This window comes from Theropithecus gelada, chromosome 13, assembly GCF_003255815.1.
Source record: "Theropithecus gelada isolate Dixy chromosome 13, Tgel_1.0, whole genome shotgun sequence".
Classification (NCBI taxonomy): Eukaryota; Metazoa; Chordata; class Mammalia; order Primates; family Cercopithecidae; genus Theropithecus; species Theropithecus gelada.
This window is the reverse complement of record NC_037681.1, coordinates 14,659,357-14,679,230: the sequence shown is the minus strand read 5'-3', so window position 1 is coordinate 14,679,230 and position 19,874 is coordinate 14,659,357. Positions and strand designations below refer to the sequence as shown.

Below are 19,874 nucleotides of genomic sequence, written 5' to 3'. Positions count from 1 at the left end.
ACTGCAACAGTAGAAGGAAGAAATAGTAGTATAGTTCTTTACTGTACTAAACAAGCACCAACAAGGACTCTGAGGGAAGACAGTGCATAATCATTAGCTAATTAAATGGGTATAAACTCAAGTTATGGTGGTATAAATGGAGTGGTGTAAATAAAACTAATGAAGTCAGAGGGCAGGAGAGCTTGCGTTGGGCCTTGCAGGGTGGACAAGTTAGGATATGTGGAAAGGAATAGGGGAAGGGCCTTTGGGGCTGAGAATGGTGTCTGTAGCTTACAGAACCATACTTCCTTGTCACCATGCAGAAGAAAATGCAAATTTGGAAATACACAATCTACATACCTCACTGGGCCAGTCAGCAAAGTATTCTTAGGATAACTTGATGGTCCAAAGTGTTCTCCAAGAAAACACTTAATCTCCAGAAAACAGACCATAAAATATGTTAGGTAAATACGACTCATGTATTAATGACTGGCTTTTTTCTTTTATAGAACCCATGCCTCTTTTCGGGAACATAATTTGTACACAGTAAACATCACCTTCTTGGAAGTGAAAATGGAAGATTATGGCCTTCCTTTCATGTGCCACGCTGGAGTGTCCGCAGCATACATTATGTTACAGCTCCCAGGTAATACTCCAGTGGGTTACACACTGTTCAGAGTGTTCAAAACGATGGCCAGGAAACACATCTGAAGGAGGAGTGACTCTAAATGCTCAGAGTGAGGCATGAAGATGGTATTAAAGGGACAAACTCAGTATGAAATCTAGGGAAAAGTTCATGCAACTGCTCATAATGTTGTTGGAATGAGGCTGTGATTTTATTGCAGTATATTTTGAAAGTGCCGTATTTTCGATACATCAAGATCTATACATCAAAACAGAAAGAAAACAAAAGCTTTTCTTTATTAAGTGTGATTGCCAAATGTTTATAATTTGATATAAAGCCAAAATGCCTATGTATATTTTTACTATGTAACTTTGTAAAATTATCTGTAGAGGCCGAATTCTGGTATTTAAGCAGGAGGGCTTCCAACTCAATGTGCGTATACAAATTGCACTCTGAGCACCGTACAGAACTAATTGATTATCCACTGGAAGTTTTAAAGCCAGTGTACAGATAGTGGAGGGTGAAGCCAGAATCTTGAGAACAACTTTAAATTTGTAACATATCAGAAGTGTATGAAATACCTTGCAAAATTCTGTGTGGTTTATCAAGACAGTGGTTCTTCTTGATTCTATTAATGTCATTAGTGTATGTGTGTGTGTGTGTGTGTGCACGCGCATGCGTTTGTGTGTTTGTGGCTAGCTACATGCAAGAAAGAGGACCTGAATTTGCTGGTGTCCTTCAATGATCAGTTAAACCTATGCTTGCATACATCACACTGAAGCCCCACCTAACAGAAAACACCTAACAGAAAACACAGTGTTTGCTGTATGGAGTTGGCAATTGTGCCTTTGCCCCTGCCAAGATCCTGGCCTCCTAAGTGCCCGTGACCTCTCTTAGAATTGTGATGAATAGAGATCTGTGCACAGCAGCTTGCAGCTCTGGGTGCGCACGTTCTCTGCCTCACTTCTGTGTCCTGAAGGCCAGTGTCGTTCTGGCCTCAGCTGCCTGAACTGAATGAACACAGCACCCTCTCCTCACCCTCATGGCATGGGGAGTCCTTCTTGCGTTGCGTCATGTGGAAGGACCCTTGGGCTCATCTGTCACCACTGCCCATTTTTTTCTCTTCTTACTGACTTTTCTTTGTCATAAAACATCCTTTTCCATCACTTTCCCCCAGTCAATCTTACATTTGCCATCTCTCTCTCTCTCTGGTACCTCTATGAGGTTCATCATCTGTGCTGCTTTTCTTTCTGTGTCCTCATCCCTGAAATCTTTTTCCCCTTTATGGCATCAACTGTCATTCCTGGGCAGGTGCAAACATGTTCCATATATCCAGCTGTATACTGTTTTCCCCCGTGACAACTCTGCATTTCCAACTGCATAAGGGACTGCAGATACACTGGCTGATGTCAGAAAGCATGTTTAAACTGGCTGATGTCAGAAAGCATGTTTAAACTCTCCAACCTCCTGGTTCTGTTTTTCTTACGTTTGTAAATGGAACCCCTGCATCTTCCACGTTGTTCAGGCTCAAAATCTGGGGTCATTTTAATGTTTTCCCTTAGCCTCCCTCATGCCAGCACCCAATGACTTGCCAAGTTCTGTGGATTCTTACCCTCCTGCCCATTCCCACTAACAAGCTGGATGGTAGGGTGAGTCCTGCCCTGGACTTAAAGGTCAGGTTTTCAGGCTCAGATCCTATCTTGTTCACTTGGGAGCTCTGAGGACAGCACTGTCACTCAACCTCTCTGTGCCCGCATCTCCTCATCTGGGAAATGAGGAGGATAGCGTCTTCCTTCCACGGCTGTTGTAAGAATCAGCTGGGATTTTCTTTTATACTTTTTTATTGTGGAATATAACGTATATATTATACATGCTATAACACATGCACATATATGGTAAAGGAACACAGAATATCTGCATCACATAACAAGTATAGCAAATACTCATGAAACTACCACCTGGATTAAGAAAAATGCATTGCCTGAAAAACCCCTGGATGTTCTTCTTGATCCTTCCCTCTTGATAATCATCCTCCCAGCTTTTAGGAAAGTCATTTCTTTGATTTTCTATCTATGCTGACAGTCCTAATAATACAATTTATTTTTGCCTAGTTTTGAGTTTTATATTAAGAGAGTTATATAGTATGTTTTATTTTCTTAGGTGTGGGGGGCTTATCAGTGTATCGCTGATATAGCATGTAGCATAGTTCATTAATTGACATTGCCATATCCTAGTCCATTGAATAACGAGGTCACAATTTATCCACTGGGCTATAAGTATGTGGTTGGCATTGTTTTGAGTTTGGAGCTATTAACAAATGATACTGCTATGGAAATTCCTGTTTGTGTGTCTGTGTACCCATGTAGAGGCATCCCTCCAGGATATATGATGAAGAGTAGCTTTGCCAGGTGAGAGTCTGTCGTTAACATTTCCATAGAATGCCACACTTTTTTACAATGTGATTCACTGATATTTACTGCCAGGCGATGAAATGGAAACTCCTGGCTTGGCATTCAGGGCCTCCCTAATCTACTTGTTCCCACTCATTTCCCAGTTGTCACCTTCATCTACCCCACAGAACAGAGAGCCAGATCACAGACAAAGGTGGGTCTTTTGTGAGCTCATATTGTGATGAAGGAGGTGACTTTGAGACAAGTGCAGGAATGTGTGGTAGGTCAGTGAGGACAGGTTGAAAACCTGTTTTCACTGAAGCGGAGCCTGCTGGTGTTTCCTCCCTCTGACTCTCCATTAGCTTACAGCAGAGATGCAGCCTGGCTTAGGTCAGAGAGAGAGAGACTCAGGGTCCACCCCGGAGAACAGAGGTGAAGCTGTTGTAAGAAGTCTTGGAGAGTCCACGACACCTGAAGTGGTTACAACTTAAATCTGTCCCAACCTAGAAGTTTGAGTTCTTTATTGGATAATATAGACTGAAGTTGGCCAATAGTGATTTCCACGCCAATACTGACTTGTTGGACTATTTGAAAGCACTGTGTTCCGAAGGATTCTGAGGCCAAGTCCAAGCTCAGAGGAGCTAATGCTGTGACCAGTTAACACTTGTCAAGCTTGTGGAGGGATGGAGTCCTTTACCTCCTTTGTTTTAAGCTCTTGCTTCTTAAATCCCTTAGTTCCTGGCAATGCTCATTTTATCTCAAATGTAGAGTATTTTGGTTCTATTGACTTAGTTTTGTTTGTCCTGAGTTCCTGGAACTTCACCCTCTTAAATGTAAACCTCTTGTTGGTTTACTTGGGGACAGAGCTAAGGTTATAGCTTCTCCATTTGACTTCCTTGTGTTTGTTGAAGACACCTCCAGATTTGAATCTTATCTGGTTTTTCTGAAGCAGGGTCTCTAGAAAGTTGTTTAAATTGAGTGTGCTCTTCTGTAAATTCGCTTGTTACTTATGCTCACCCACCATCTCAGTAGAAGGCTGGTAGTAGTCAAATGACTCAGATGGTGAATACCACCATTAACCTTTACCATGACATCTAGTACATCAAGAATGGACTCCCCATTTATTTCTATTTCGAAGCCCCGAGTCCTTCTGAATGTATTCATTAATGACCTGTTTCCAATTTCATTCTCTTTTAGCTCGTTTATAGAGCAGAGGGCATCAATACTCCTGAAGGCAGTGAGTGAAAAGCCCGAGAATTTTAGAGCATCACTCCTGTCTATGTGCCAGAGGCTTTCTGAGCCTCATTAGTACTGTGGGCATGGTCTTCTTATTAGGACAGTTAACAACACCAAGATCTCTGAAACAGACACTAAATATTCCCAGACACAAGTCATCCCAAAGAGAGAGCTGGCAATATTGCCCCTGGAAGGAATTCTAATGAGAGCTGGGAAAGGGCAAAGAGGGGTAGAAGATGGGGAAGCAGGAAGGATCTGTCTCATGATTGAAGTGAGAGGTTCTCGCAAGTGTCCAGGATTAGCTCGGGCACCGGTGTGTAGTGCCGTGCGTCTATTCTGGCTGCACTGGGACTTACTCAATGAATTCATTTTGTTTTGGCACAAATTTGTTCTTAGTTATTGTGCCATGTATTTAAAGATGTGCAATAGTAAATGGGAAATCTTGGGCCTCAAGATGTTTACGACATGGTGTGGCCTAAGGCAGGTGGCAATAAGCTCTTTAATGTGTATTTTATAGTCACTGTGGAAAACATAGTGGTTCCTCAAAAAACTAACAATACAACTACCATATGATCCAGCAATCCCACTGCTGGTTATATACCCCAAAGAAAGGGCATTAACATGTTAAAGAGATATGTGCACTCCCGTGTTTATTGCAGCACTGTTTACAATAGCCAAGATGTAGAATCAACCTAAGTGTCCATCAATGGATGAATGGATAAAGAAATTCTGTCACAGATGCACAATGGAATATTATTCAGCCATAAAAGAGAATGAAATTCTGTTATTTGCAGCAAAGTGGATGGAACTGGAGGCCATTATGTTAAGTAAAATAAACCAGGCACAGAAAGACACATATTGCATATTTTTACTAATATGTGAGAACTAAAAAAATTAATCTCATGAAGGTAGAGAGAAGAATGGCGGTTACCAGAGGCTGGGAAGAGTAGTGGTGAAGGGGGAATAAAGAGAGGTTGGTGAATGGGTAAAAAAAAAAAAACATTTTGATAGTAGGAATGAGATCTAGTGTTTGGTAGCACAACAAAATGACTATAGATAACAAGAATTTATTGTATAATTCAATATAACTAGAGGAATGGATTTGGAATATTCCCAGCACAAAGAAATGATGAATGTTTGAGGAGATGGTTATCCCAATTACCCTGATTTGGTCATTACACATTGTATGCTTGTGTCAAAATATTACACATACCCTATAAATATGTGCAACTATTATGTACCTATAAACTTTTTTAAAAATTAAAGTGCTCTAGGGGCTCAGTAAAAAAGAACCTCCCTCTTCCTCCCCTCCTCTGCCCACCCCACCATCCGGTGAGGACTGGAGGATGAGGAAGGGGCTGAAGAAGGAAGTGGTGTGTGAGGTGGGTTTTAAGAATGGGGAGGACTTTTCTTCCTGTCTCCCTCTTCCCCTTTTCTAATTCTTTCCTTCCCAGAGGGTCTTCTTTGGTGGTATGGGTTTGGGCTGCGGTGAGACAGAAGTCATGCTGTTCCTTTTCTTGGATGTGTAGGAGCATGTTTTCGGGGACTTGAGGTTCCAGAGGAGCTGGTTCTGCTCCTTGGCCATCTCCTGCCCACCACTTAGGCTCATAATTGCTCTGCAATGGACGCATGAAGCAGGGTAGGGTGTAAACATTCTTTCTGAGACTGTGTCTCTCGCACAGGCACCCAGCCTGGAAATCGATGGCACAGAGAGGATGAGGTAGAGGTTTGGCTCTTGGCCCGTCTTGTGGAGCCAGCCACGCAGGTTCCAGAGGGGACAACTGTTGGCTCTTTAAGGATGATGGGTGTCCGTCCAGCTGTTCAACTTTGAATGGCTGGGAAAGCAGTTACAATAGGATTGTAATCAAGAACGGGCAGCAGAACCAGCTGGAGAAGGTGCCCCATGAACATACTCAGGCGCCACCTCTGGACAGTCTCAGCAGAACCTGGACATGGGTGTTTTGAAAGCAGTCTTCGTGCAGTTGGGTCCATCCTGCGTCTACCACTGGAAACTAGGGCTCTGCAGACTTTTACTCTCATAGGTTCCCAGGAGCTGAGTTGTTTCCTAACAGTCGTGGTCCAGATCAGATTATTCCGCTCCCACACCACTCTTTTGACTTTAAAGAAATGTTTAAACAGTGCCCTCACTGACGTCCAGAACCTTTCCATTTGGCATTCATAGTGTAATCTGTATTAGTAAAGTATATAATGGACTCTTTGTATCATTATTATAATTATAATTATTTTATTTTTTTGCTGTCATTTGTAGCACCAGATTTTCGAGCTTACTTGATAGGAGGGCTTATCGCCTTTTTGGCTGTGGCTGTGTCTGTTGTGTACATATACAACATTTTTAAGATCGACATTGTTCTTTGGTATCGAAGTACCTTCCAATCTACAGAGACCCTAGAAGGTAAGTGTGTGTAATCCCTGAAAAATGCCTCAAAATTGGCATCCTCTTATACGTATACAACGATTTCAAATATACTTTGTCATATTTTACTGTGTTGCTGGCAAATTTCCGGTGAAGGAATCTCCTTGGAACTGCCTATGCTTCAGAGAAATGATTTGTCCCTAATCACCAGCATCATTCGGTCAGATAAGGTTTGCAGGCTTGTAGTGATTGAGGAAATATTTGCTAAGCTGCGGGAGGAGACCATCTTCTGAGTCCCGCTGCAACCATGCTACAAAGGTTTCCACGTCCATCCTCTGCCCGCTGCAGGAAAGTTTCTCCAAGGGCAAAGTGCTCTCAATCCATGACGTGTACTCAGCAGAGTGGGTGAGCACACGTTGCAGAATAGGTGTCATGGAGAGGGATGAGCTGCCTGCAGTTGGAGCTCTCTCTAGGCCCCGTACTTGGTGCCTGAAGGGATTTAAGTCTTCAACTCTCAGATACGGAGAGAGATCGAACCAAGTTTGAATGTAACTTCTCCACTTACTCCCTATGTAAACTTGGATTTTCAACTTTCTTCTATTTCTCAGCTATAGAAAGGAATGGAGGAAGGAAGGAAGGAGACAGGGAGGGAGGGAGGAAAGAGAAAGAAGGAGGAAGGAAAGGAGAGAGGGAGGGAGGGAAAATGGAAGGAAGAAGGGAGGTTCATAGAAAAGAAACTAAAGAAAGCAGGGGAGAGAGAGGGAGGAGGAGGGAGGAAGGGAAATAAGAAGGAGGAAGGAAAAAAGAAAGAAACAAAGAAAGGGAAAGTGATTACATCCTGCTTTTTGACAGTGGGGATAGCTGAGCTGAAGCACACGGAAGCATTCAGCAGGGGCCTGGGGCACAGGGCGGCCTCTGTTGCTTGTCTGGAGGTCAAGATAAATCCCCAACACCACGGCTGTGGGTTTTGGTCTGTGGGCCTATGTCCTGCCAGTGCTGTTTGGTACAGAAACGCCTCAGTGTGATCCTGACTCTCTGAGAGCCTGGCATTTCCCACCGTAGTGCGTGTGACTCTTTACGCTACTTTTTTTTTTTTTGGCTCAGAACAGATACTATCTATTAAGTCCTTGAAAAAGTAATAAATCTGCTCTAGTGTCCCCTAATTAGATGAAAAAATTAATATAAGCCCAAAAGAAGCCGGTGCAGCTGACCTGTGTGGAGATGCACGAATTTATACCTTTGAAGTCCAGAGGCCTGAGTGACAAGAGCAGGAAAGGGAGGGAAACTGGGTGTCCGAGAATGTTGTATGGGCAGCTAAAACATAGAAGAGGTCACTGCCATCAAGCACCTGCTCTGCACACAAAATACACACTGCAGTTGTTGTCCACATGTCTGATAAAACATAGGTGTCCTAACTTGGATTTTTTCCAAATTAAATTTCAGCATTCAAAATTAGCAACCCTGAGCAATGGAGAAAGCAATAAACTCCTTTTAATGACACAAGTCATCTGGACCTTAAGTGTCCAGTGCAACCTGAAGTACTCCTAGCACTGTGGATAGTCCGACTGGGCATGGCGGGGTTTGGCTCTGGCATCTGGTTTTGGCTCTGGCATCTGCAGAGGCTGCCCTGTCTAAGCACACCCATGACTGCTCTCCTGCTTGCATCTTTGAGAAGAAGACAGTTCAGTCCCCCACCACTTACTGTTTTCTGACACACATGTGAGTGCTTCAGCTGCTCTCTACTTTTTGACTCACAGAAGCCTGCGTCACTTGACGTATTCTTCCTGGCAGCTCAGGCCCTGTGGCGTGTCTCTCTCGCTGTCTCTCTCTCTCTCTCTCTCTCAGTGACTCTCTCACTGACTCCCTCACTGAGTCATTGCGACTCCCAGGAGCGTGATTACAGCTGTGACTTATGAGTGTTGTGTAGAGTGTGTGGGGAAGCGGCTCGTGAGGTCGAGTTTAGCAGGAAGAGAAAACAGGAACAGTGACTCACACCGAGTAGCGGGGGCTGGGCAGATGGCAGAGTTAGGCAGCCCTACCCTCTGCCGAGACTGGGACGCAGCCCAGATTTTCCACCAGTGGGCAGAGGATTTGGCGATGGAGGCCCACAGGCCGCCAGGGGTCCTTTTTTATCTTTATTTTTATTTTGCTTAATTCAGAAAACTATGTGTGCATTTTGTCATGAAATTCTCTACAGTTCCATCTACGAGAGCTGCCTGTAGTATCTCTGTGTGTTGGCTTTAAGCTACTGATGACATTCTGAGATGAGTCCCAGATCCTGTTTATGTCCTTGTTCCCCTTGAGGATATTTTCTGAGTTCAATCAGGAAACGCCAATTAATGGATGAAAATGAGGAAGAGAGAAATAATGTCCTTCGTAGGATAAGTCATTTACCCTGACTGGGTTAGCTAAGCTGTATCGCTCAATTAATAATTAGGTGTGCATGACTCACCGTTTTAGGAGAAGCCATTGACAGCCCTGGCTGAAGTCAGCAAGTTCTGTATCTTCTCCAGCAAGCCACTGGAGCTTTAAAAATTCTCCTGGCAGGGCTGGGTGTGTGTATGAGGATGGAAGGGTCTGTGTACAGATCTCTTAGATTTGAAAATGCCTCGCCTTACTCCAGATAGGTCTTTGGAGAATGTGCATGTAGGATAGAATGGTTAAAACGAAGACAAGGCAAACAGTTGGAGTGATCAAAGGGAAACCAAGGAGACGAGGAAAACCAGTCGCGGTAGAGTTAATGATACCTTTGACAATTATTAAAGGTGAATTTGCTTTTCAAGCCAAAGTAAAGGCAGCGACAAGATCCATTGTGTGCTGTTCACAACAACCTTTCCAATTTTCATGAGAGAACATGGCTTTTTCTGAGACTAATTTCCAAAGGCAGATTTTTTTTTTTTTTTTTCCCAACAGAGAGTCCTCATTTCAAAAGGGCGTGGTGTAGGGAAGCTTGACTGCAACAACTTTCCCATGTCATAGCATGTTTTGTGTGACTTTTCTTCTAGTGTTTTCTATGCGTATTGGGGCTAAACCCACCAAACATCCTGCGGTTCAGTAAAAGCATTTGCATGGAGGCCAGATTGAATCTGAGTTTTCCACTGTTGTGGTTTGATCTGGCCTAAAATTTAGCAATATCATATTAAGAGAAGGTAGGGAATTGAATAATCTTTAGGCAATATTTCATAAATATTAATTTATGTGAATGAACTTTTATATGTTTTTTGCCAAGAGCCAAGAAGGACGTAACGATTTTAAGGGAGTGGAAAGAGACTCTGCGTCTTTGCGAAGGTGTGGCAAAGTTCTGGAAGAACACGTGGGACTGGAAATATTGCTGGGGCTACTTTTGGAAAACTCAGACTGACACAGCTGCACAGGACTAATCAGGGATAAGTTTTGTGAAATTTCCTGCTCCCGTTTCTCATTTTAGTCACAGCAAAAGGAACGGCGGACCTGGGTTTACATCAAGGCTACGCACTCACCAGCTGGGAGACTTTGGAGAGAGCGTGCCGTCTTGCTGGTCTCAGCTTCCTTACTCATAATTGGAGATAAGAACCACGTCCCACACGGTTGGTCATGAGAAGCGCATCCAGGAAGTGTTGAGGTGCTGTTGCCTGGCAAGGCGCTTCAAAACCAGTGGCCTGATGCAAAAAGCAAAAGACTACAACTTGATCTTTTGCTCTTAATATATTGGTCAGTAAATTATGAATTAGTCATTTGAAAGTGATGAAAACTCACTACATTTTGAGAACATCAGCAAGTTCTATTTCTACTCAAAAGCTTAGACAGAAAGAACAAAAAAGATGACCAAAAAATTGGGCACGTTCGTACATTTTGAATTTTTAAAAGGTGTGAGACTTTCTTGCTACTCAAATGTCTTCTGATCCTGAAGTTGCAGAGCATCAAGTACCTATATCTTCAGACACCTCATTTAGAAACAGGGAACAGGGAACACTGGCAAAAGACAGAATACACTTAGCGCACATGGTTTTTTTTTTTTTTTTTTTTTTTTTTTTTTTTTTTTTTTTTTTTTTTTATCAGAAACAGTAGGAAAAAAAGAGAAACAGATTGAGAGAAGCGAGATACTAGTGGCAGGGTCTGGGACAAGTGGCACTAAGCCTGCATGTCTGCTGTAGTTTAGAACAGACCAGGAAATACTGTATTCTGTGGTGAACCGAGCATCAACTCAGCCAGCCCTTCATCAGAAACCAAAGGATAAATATGATCACATTTTTAAATGGGAAAATTTAATTCCTTCTCCAAAAGTTCAGAAACATAAGAACCCTATGAAATGTTTCTTTTTCCATTTTTTATCTACAGAAAAAAAATCCTCTGGCTTTGGAAAGTCAAATGTGTGCTATGAAATTTTACACAGAAAAGTATCCACTTATGTGAGCGGTGGTCTCGATCAGTGACCTTCAAGATTCCACAAGGAGTTTCAGCTTTGTTGGGTTTTTGCCAATTCAAGACACAAATCAGTTATCCCTTTTGTACCTGCCCTGTGATCCCACCTTAAAAAGCTGAATCTGACCTCAGCTTTGTCCCCAACATAGATAGAAGCTCTTTGAGGCTCTGTAAAATCAAGCTTCATTTGGACATTCGGTGAGCACTGATGAAGGCCTCCTCTGTACCCAGTCCTGCTCCACAGGCTGAGGGTAGGGCAGGGAGCCAACAAAGTCTCCACTCTCACACAGCTTCCTTTCATGATGGGGTGGGAGGCAGAGAAGGAGTGTGTACATGTGTGTGTGCATGCATGTGTATGACTATATGTGCACACACGGGTGTGCATGCGTGTGCATGCATGCGTGTGTGTGTTACCATTCTCCGTAAGAGATGGTCGAGCATGGTGAGCAGAGACCCAAAGGTCAGCAGTGGTTGGTGTGAGAACTGATGGAATGAGAAATGGTGATATGCAAACTGTCAAGATCTGTGCATGTTTTCATTACTATTATTTGGACGAAAACTAGAAGACTACAAGGTTTTCCTTTCCCTTATTAATCTTAAAATCACCTGTTTCTGCAAGTCTGCTCATCCAATAAGCTCTCATGAAAAGGGAATAGAGAAGGACACCACTCCTCTCTAGTACCTTCTAGGTTGTCTGAGTTTCTCAACAGCCCAAAGCTCGAAATCGCATTTTCCCACGAGACGCCCACACTTACCTCTTCTTCCACTCAAGCCCTCTGGCCCTGCTGAAGTTCCTTATTGATTTACATGATTCCTGAGTAGGAAATGATTCCTCCTTCCATGCCCTTCTGAAGCTGCTCCCTTGCAAGCCTGTTTACCATCCACTCTTAGACCCTCACTTTTTTTCCTCTAAACTCTCCCACCCTTTAAAATCCAGGAGCTCCAGCCTGGCCAACATGGTGAAACCCCGTCTCTATCAAAAGTACAAAAATTAGCCGGGCATGGTGGCGGGTGCCTATAATCCCAGCTACTCAGGAGGCTGAGGCAGGAGAATCACTTGAACCTGGGAGGCGGAGGTTGCAGTGAGCCGAGATGGCGCCACTGCACTCCAGCCTGGTAGATATGAGCAAGACTCCATCTAAAAATAATAATAACAAAAAAATTTAAAAATCCAGGAGCTGTCCCATGTTCATTGTGAATTTTTTTTTTTTCCAAGGACTCCAGACCATGGAGATTTTTGTTTCTTGCTGTCTTTTCTGTTCGTTTGGCTCTCGTCGCCGTGTTGTGTCTTGTGTTGTTTCATTTCTGTGCATGTGAGTGGTCTGCCCAGTGAGGTCTGTGTCTTGCTTATCTCTGCACTGGCCAATGCAGAGGCTGCTTTTGAGGCCGCTCAATAAATACTGATGACGATGATGACGATGACATGCGCCATTGGGTTTGACTTCTCTCAACGGCACTGCAGATTACTAGAGTCTGCGTAATTGCTTGTTCTCTCGTTTCACAGATGTGAGTCTGTGGGCTTGTAGTGATGGAATTCTTAGACTGGTGGGTCTGAATCAGGAGGGAGTCATCCAGTTTGGCCTGGTGCAGTTAGGACAGTGCTCCGTCACACAGAACACGCTGAGGGTAACGTGGGTAAATGGGTAGTTTCCTGCTTTTTTGTTTGTTTATTTTAGAGATCCTTTTCTTGTTTGTTTTAGAGATATGGTCTTATTCTGTCCACCAGCTGCAGTGCAGTGGCATGATCATAGCTCATTGCATCCTTGAACTCCTTTTTTTTTTTTTTTTCCAAGACAGAGTTTTGCTCTTGTCCCCTAGGCTGGAGTGCAGTGGTGTGATCTCGGCTCACTGCAACCTCCGCCTCCCAGGTTCACGCAATTCTCCTGCCTCAGACTCCTGAGTAGCTGGGATTACAGGTGTCCACCACCATGTCTGGCTAACTTTTTGTATTTTTTAGTAGAGACAGGGTTTCACCATGTTGGCCAGGCCGGTCTTGAACTCCTGACCTCAGGTGATCCACCCGCTTTGGCCTCCCAAAATGCTGGGATTACAGGCATGAGCCACCATGCCTGGCCACAACCTTGAACTCCTAAACTCGCATTTCAGCGTCCTGAGTAGCTGAGATTTCAGGCACGAGCCATCATGCCTGGCTAACTTTTTAACAATTATTTTCTTTGGAGAGTCTTGTTACATTGCCGAGGGTAGTCTTGAATTCCTGGCCTCAAGCTATCCTGCTTCAGCCCATTTATTACAGCCATGCGCTACTGTGCCGGACGAGTCCCCTGCCTTTAATTCTCATTTCTGGCCGCATCACAGGGAGTGGTGGACTTAGAATCAAAAGACGTGGGGTAAGGTTAGGGATTGCAGATGTGATGCAGCCTACCCAGTCTCAGCTTCACTCTTGTGCGTTGGGGATAAGACCACCTCCCTCAGGCGTCCATTTGTGAGAGGAGATGATGTCGCTTGGCAGCCCCTGGCACCGTCAGCCAGCTGGGCACTTGGAAGTCATGGATCCCAGGCCAAAGGACACCATGGTAGCCGCTCAGGCTTCCGGTTTGTTAACATGAGAGAATTCGGTAGCAACAATTCCACGAGCGTGTCCATTTCCTTTTCAGACGGGAAGCTGTATGACGCCTACGTCTTATACCCCAAGCCCCGTAGGGAAAGCCAGAGGCATGCCGTGGATACCCTGGTGTTGAAGATCCTGCCCGAGGTGCTGGAGAGGCAATGTGGATATAAGTTGTTTATATTCGGCAGAGATGAATTCCCTGGACAAGGTGTGTTTTAAGTGAGGTATAAAAATAACAAATAAAAGAAGGAAAGCCACCCTTCTGTTCCTCCACTTTACTAATGGCAATGACTCTGCCTGCCTTCCCCATGGAACCACCGGAAGTCTATGAGCAGCGCCCCCCGCCTGCCAGCCCCTAGTCCCCAGCCAAGGAGGTTAGGCGCAAGCTCGCTGCCTGCTCTGGGCTCCTCCCTGCCCCACAGTGTCTGGGATTCCTGCTTGCAGCAGCGTGCATCTCACTTTGAGTGAGGATATGGTTAAGCCGTTCGCAGAAACAGGTGGCCAGTGATGTAACTACATTGTTACAACTACACAACTACGTTGTGGCTAAAGAACTGAAAGGTGGCGAGTGGTCATTTGCCCTCACGTCCCTGAGACGAACTGCTAGGTGTTTTCCATGGGTTTGAACAATGTAAATCAGGTCGTGCTTAAAGCTGATTTTATAAACCTCAACCCTACTTGCCTCTCCCCTCCCTAAATACAATGGAAGTTTTAGTGCACTTTTCCCATTTGATAGGAAGGTGGCTTTGGACAGTTCAGTTAACATCTCTGAACCTCAGTTGTCTCATCTGTAAAATGGAGATGGGGTGCTTCCCTGACTCACATGAGAGAACTGAATGAGAAAACCTGAGAAGGGGCCACTGGCATGGAGCTCAGCACACTTTAGACACTCACACAATGGTGCCTTTCTGTCCCTTTAGGCTCTTTCTTGGAAGGCTATACAGCAAAATGACTGAAATCTGGAATAAATGTTCTTTTCTAGTCACCAGTAAATACCAATTCACTCACTTATTCAACAGATATTTACTGAAAACCCCTCTATGTGATGAACAGTATTCTAGGCACTAGAAATACAAAAATCAGCCAAGCAGAAGGGCCTGTCCTCAGGGAGGTTCCAGTCTATTCTTATTTCCTATGAGAGGCAACTGTAGACTGAATAGCATCTGCAGAGCTGGGTATTTAAAGAGCCCTCCCTTTCCCAAGCAATCATCAGGGCATGTTATTTGGTTTCTAAATTAGTCACATAAATCCTGGTCCTTTAAATAACCATAAAGACAAAAGGAAAACACAAATTAAAGATTAACGCAACATTTCAGCTAACTACATGTTTCCTATCCTTTTAAAATCTATTTTTAAAAATGTGTTCATCTGCTAATATACACCAGACCTTCAGGTAGTCTGGGGATACAAAGTTAGGCACCATCAGATACTTGTTGGCCAGGGAAAGTGACATACAAAGAAACCACATGAAAAACATGATTCATGACTATAGAGGACCAAGGCTTCAGGGAAAGCCACGGAGGCTTCACAGAAGAGGTGACAAATGTTAAAAAAAGAAAAAGCCCCCAAAACTTGTATTAATCCATTCCTGACTAAGTCATGTTTATTCTGAAGTCCATTTTTGGCCAGGCACGGCGGCTCACACCTGTAACCTCAGCACCTTGCGAGGCCAAGGTGGGCAAATCACTTGAGGCCAGGAGTTCGACACCAACTTGTGGTAAAACCCTGTTTCTACTAAAAATGCAAAAATTAGCTGGGTGTGGTGGTACGTGTCTATAATCCCAGCTACTGAGGAGGCTGAGGCAGGAGAATGGCTTGAACCTGGGAGGTGGAGATTGCAATGAGCTGAGATTGCATCCTTGCACTCCAACCTGGGCAACAGAACGAGACTTCATTTAAAAAAAAAAAAAAGTCAGTTTTCTCCTCTCAGAGCCTGTTTCAAATATTCTCACTAGCATGAAGACCCGGGCTGTTTTAATTGTGAGCTCTTCTGAGCCTTCTTTCTTTATTTCCAGCTGTGGCCAATGTCATCGATGAAAATGTTAAGCTGTGCAGGAGACTGATTGTCATTGTGGTCCCTGAATCGCTGGGCTTTGGCCTGTTGAAGAACCTGTCAGAAGAACAAATCGCGGTCTACAATGCCCTCATCCAGGACGGGATGAAGGTTATTCTCATTGAGCTGGAGAAAATTGAGGACTACACAGCCATGCCGGAGTCCATTCAGTACATCAGACAGAAGCACGGGGTCATCCGGTGGCATGGGGACTTCACGGAGCAGTCACAGTGTGTGAAGACCAAGTTTTGGAAGACAGTGAGATATCACATGCCGCCCAGAAGGTGCCGGCCGTCCCCTCCGGTCCAGCTGCCGCAGCACACACCTTGCTACCGCACGACAGGTGAGCGGGTGGGAGGACACAAGGTTCGTCACGCTCTGATGGAGGGTCTGTCGTTACGCGGTGGCTCACAGCTGGAGAAGGACACATTTCATCGGGGCCGTCCGCTCTGAAGCTGGCAGTTGCATGCTAGTGAGAGGGTCTGTTGTATTTGTTGGCATTTGTTTGCTTCGATCAGAGCTGCTTCTTCAGGGAAAGACACGGCTTCTGCAGAAGGCCCTCTTTAGCCTGTGGGCTTATTGACACACATGCACACTCACTGCGCCCTGGGTGGATACAGCACTTGCGCCCCCTGGGAACAGGTCAGGGAGGGTTTTAGAGATGGCAGTGGACATGCCCGGAAGTTTGCCCATGCTGTGGCACCCACGGAGTCTGAAATGGCAGCCTGTGCTGTCGGGGGACGACAGGAGGGCAGTCTAGCACCAGGAGAGGGTTGGCAAGGATAGCAGTATTCGTCCACGTCTGTTCAGTTGTCCACAGGGCCCCGTGCTCAGGGGTCATTTGCCGTGTCCGTGTCTCTCTCACTCTGCCAGTGCAAAGAGCTGTGACCACAGCCTTAGCACTGTGCTTCCAGAAGCGAGTTAAAAGTCACCTAGACCAGTGGGGACCCACGGGTGTGGCCATGACTGCCGCTTGGTCACCCTTCCATGCTTTGAGAGGCTTTATCTGTCAAACTAAAGCAAGCAAGAATTCCTTTCCTTTCCCTTTTAGACACGTCAACCAGAATTCTGAGCAGCCTGTGAGAGACGCAGTTAGCACACAGATGATAGAATTCTAGTCCGAGCAAGGCAAAGTCAGTTTCCAGTGAGCCAGTGTGCCCTTGTCACAGGCCAATTTGTAATTTAATGATTCACAAAGTTTTTTAATACAAAAAATTAGCTGTCAACCCTCATCGCTTTTTTCCAAGACCCTGGCCTGAGGGAATTAGACATAGCTCAACCCTCTGAAGCTGTGGTTGTTGACACTGAGACTTAGCAAGCAGTCAGTGGGGGCTGGAGGAGAATCAGCCTTGAGAAGCAGCCGGTGGGGTCGGGAGTGGGAGCGGGAGCCAGATGGAACGGGGAGTGGGGTGGGTTGGGAGGCGCTGTGCCTTCATTCACAGGCGGTGGGTTGTGCCCAGTGTGGGATGGACTTTCAGGTGCTAAGGAGCCCACTCCTGTGTTGGAAGGGTTTCTGTTCCAAGGTAACCTCACATTACACATTTGTTTAGCATCCTACAGAGGTCTCGACTTGACATTGGTCCACTTTTTATTGAACATTTGCTTTTTAAATTTTTTATTTCGGCAAACTATATGAACATAAAATTTACCATTTTAACAATTTTTAAGTGTATAGTTCTGTGGCACTGTTGTTTGGCCATCGCCACCATCCATTCCAGAATTGTTTCATCCTCTCAAGCTGAAATTCTGTACCATTAAGCTGTGCCTCCCCATTGCCTTCCCATTGCCTCCCCACTGCTCTGAGGTAGGACATAAAATACATTTTAAGAATAACAGCACTAAAAACTGGCTACTATAATTCATTACTCCTATTACATTTTTGATACTTTTCAATAAAAAGAAAGTAGAGACACATATTGGAAAGAGGGAAGCTTTTTCACTTATAAAACTCCAGTTAAAGAATTCACCAACAGTGCTGGTCTCCTGTAAGTCAGAGGTTTCCAGAAAATGCCTTTTCTTCCGACGGGTCGGCTTTCTGTTTTGCTGACAGCCTCGACTGATGTCCTGTGAGTGTGATCATTCACTTATAAATAATTAATTGCTAGAGAATCCGTTTTGTAAAATTCACAGGCACGCCCTTCAGAGAGGACACATCCCGGCATCTCTCCCGTCTCCCCACACTGTGGCTGCCTCTGGCTCCCTCCATCCTGCGGAGGGAAGTGGCTGGGAAGGGAGGAGGAAGGGTGCTGAGATGCCCTCAAATCGGAATGGGGTAGGGGTATTCCCCAAATCCTCACCAAACCACAAACCAGTGACCACTCACCCATTGCGGTCCAGATCTTACTGCACCAGGACTAGTCAAGCGGCCAGAGGTGGTGTCCACTACCCTCAGGGGGTTTCCTGGCCTGTTCTCATACGCACTCCACAGAAGGAAGGGCGAAGCGTCCTCAGCCAGCCCGCAGCCACCCTGCCCGCTCCAGCACTGCAGGCAGCCTCCAGAGACCAGCCCAGAGAAGAGAACAGCAGCGAGTGACGGGACAGAGTGCGGAACAGATCCAGCAACGCCCATTTTCCTCTTGGATGCAACAGGAGAAAGAGCCTGTTTTAATTAAACTAGCAAATCCTCCATGAGGAATGACGACTCCCATGTTGGAGAGAGAAATCGAGATGCAAAGAAACTTTTTAAAGTTCTACTAATTCCTAATGAAATAATAGGGATGCAGTGCAGCAAGAATACGAATAATTAAAGTAGCCTGGCATCACCGCTGACAAGTAAGCAGGTTGGCAGGTAAACAGCTCTGCTGATGGTCTCAAGTCCAAATTTGCATAAGAAAGGAGGTTTAAGAGTTCAGTGGCTAAGGGACAAAAAGGCAGTTTATAGGAAAGCTGAAGGCCACCCTCAGTTCTCTCCCGTTTCTCCAACTGGGCTTGGAGCAAATATGAGGTCAATGGGGTCCTATCCCTAGTCCTTGGGGGTGGGCTCCAGAATTCTAGTCCAAGCAAAGCGAAGTCCGTTTCCAATGAGCCAGTGTGCGTTCGTCACAGGCCAATTTATAATTTAATGATTCACAAAGTTTTTTAATAGTATAAATTAGCTGTAAACCCTCATCATTCCTTTCCAAGATCCTGGCTTGAGGGAATTAGAGGCGCCCCTGGGAATCCCCAGGGACTGACCTGGAGGTAGGGCTGAGAGAGGAGATTGGACCCGAGAGGTGAAATATAGGTGTTGAATTGCTGGGTTACCTTTACATTCACCTTCCTATAATGACTGAGTCAGCCACAAAACCCACTTCCTTTGGTATCTCCCCTCAAATACCCTGAGTCGGCTCGTGAGGAAGGCCCTGGGAGAGACCCAGTCACGTGAAATAAAGGGCCCAGGAAGGTGCGATCTTTCCCTGGAGGACCAGGCGAGATGAAGTGCTTGGCACACCATGGGATGCCGTGAGGGGCTGGCCTGCCAAAATATGGAATGTGCTCAGGGAGCCTCAGCCCCCAGGGCCCCCCACACCCATCAGCACCCCATAGTGACGCAGACCACTTCCTGCCACGTCACAGTCGGTTGACCTTTCCTTGGCACTTGGTCCTGTTTTTTATTTATAAACTTCTCTCCAACACATGCTTGTTTGGTTATTGATCTGGGGCTGTGTAAAGTGGAAAATTCCTTCCTAGTTTCCTTGAAGAACAGAGGCTGTTCCAGATGAGGTCTGGAGTGAGCTACAGAGGGTGACGCTGGCTCTAGGAGCGGTGGCTGCTGAGTCTGAATGTTAGAGGCCACACATCTCCAGTAATATTATTCTGGGAGATGGGAACTCTGTGTGTGGATGTCCCCACCCATACACCCAGGGACTTCTGAGAAACGCTGCTGTTCACAATACAACTCCACCCGCATCTCCCAGGCTGTCCCTGGAGAGGGGCTCTCCACTTGAGAAGGACCTCAGAGCCCTGGCTCTTGTCATCCAAATTCACCTTTCCTCTGGGGCTCTCATAGGAAAGGCGACAGTTGCCACTGCTCACCTGTGATGCTCTGGCATAACCACCTTGCAAAGATAACCCAAGAGAAATGGAAGCCTCAGGGATATACCACCAGATGAACTGACTGCAAGGTAGAGATTTTCGCATTCCCATGGCAGGTTTCCTCCTCGGCCCCCATCTCCCACCACATCAGAAAAGGGGGAAATAGATCTTTCCTGATTTCAAGCCCAAAACTAGGCTCAAGAAGAAAGAAGTGTACTCTCAAGACTGGCTAA

General features: G+C 45.3%; 1 protein-coding gene across 3 annotated transcripts in view; it reads left to right on the top strand.

Annotated features, from left to right (window-relative positions):
- The window catches only part of IL1RL2 (interleukin 1 receptor like 2), a 50,495-nt gene extending 30,621 nt beyond the window's left edge, over positions 1-19,874 (top strand). For all 3 annotated transcript variants that reach the window (XM_025354619.1, XM_025354618.1, XM_025354617.1), the window contains 5 exons: positions 489-625; positions 6,500-6,643; positions 13,621-13,782; positions 15,590-15,974; positions 19,826-19,874. In XM_025354619.1, coding sequence (XP_025210404.1) covers positions 489-625; positions 6,500-6,643; positions 13,621-13,782; positions 15,590-15,974; positions 19,826-19,874 — 877 coding nt within the window. The remainder of the gene's footprint in view (positions 1-488; positions 626-6,499; positions 6,644-13,620; positions 13,783-15,589; positions 15,975-19,825) is intronic.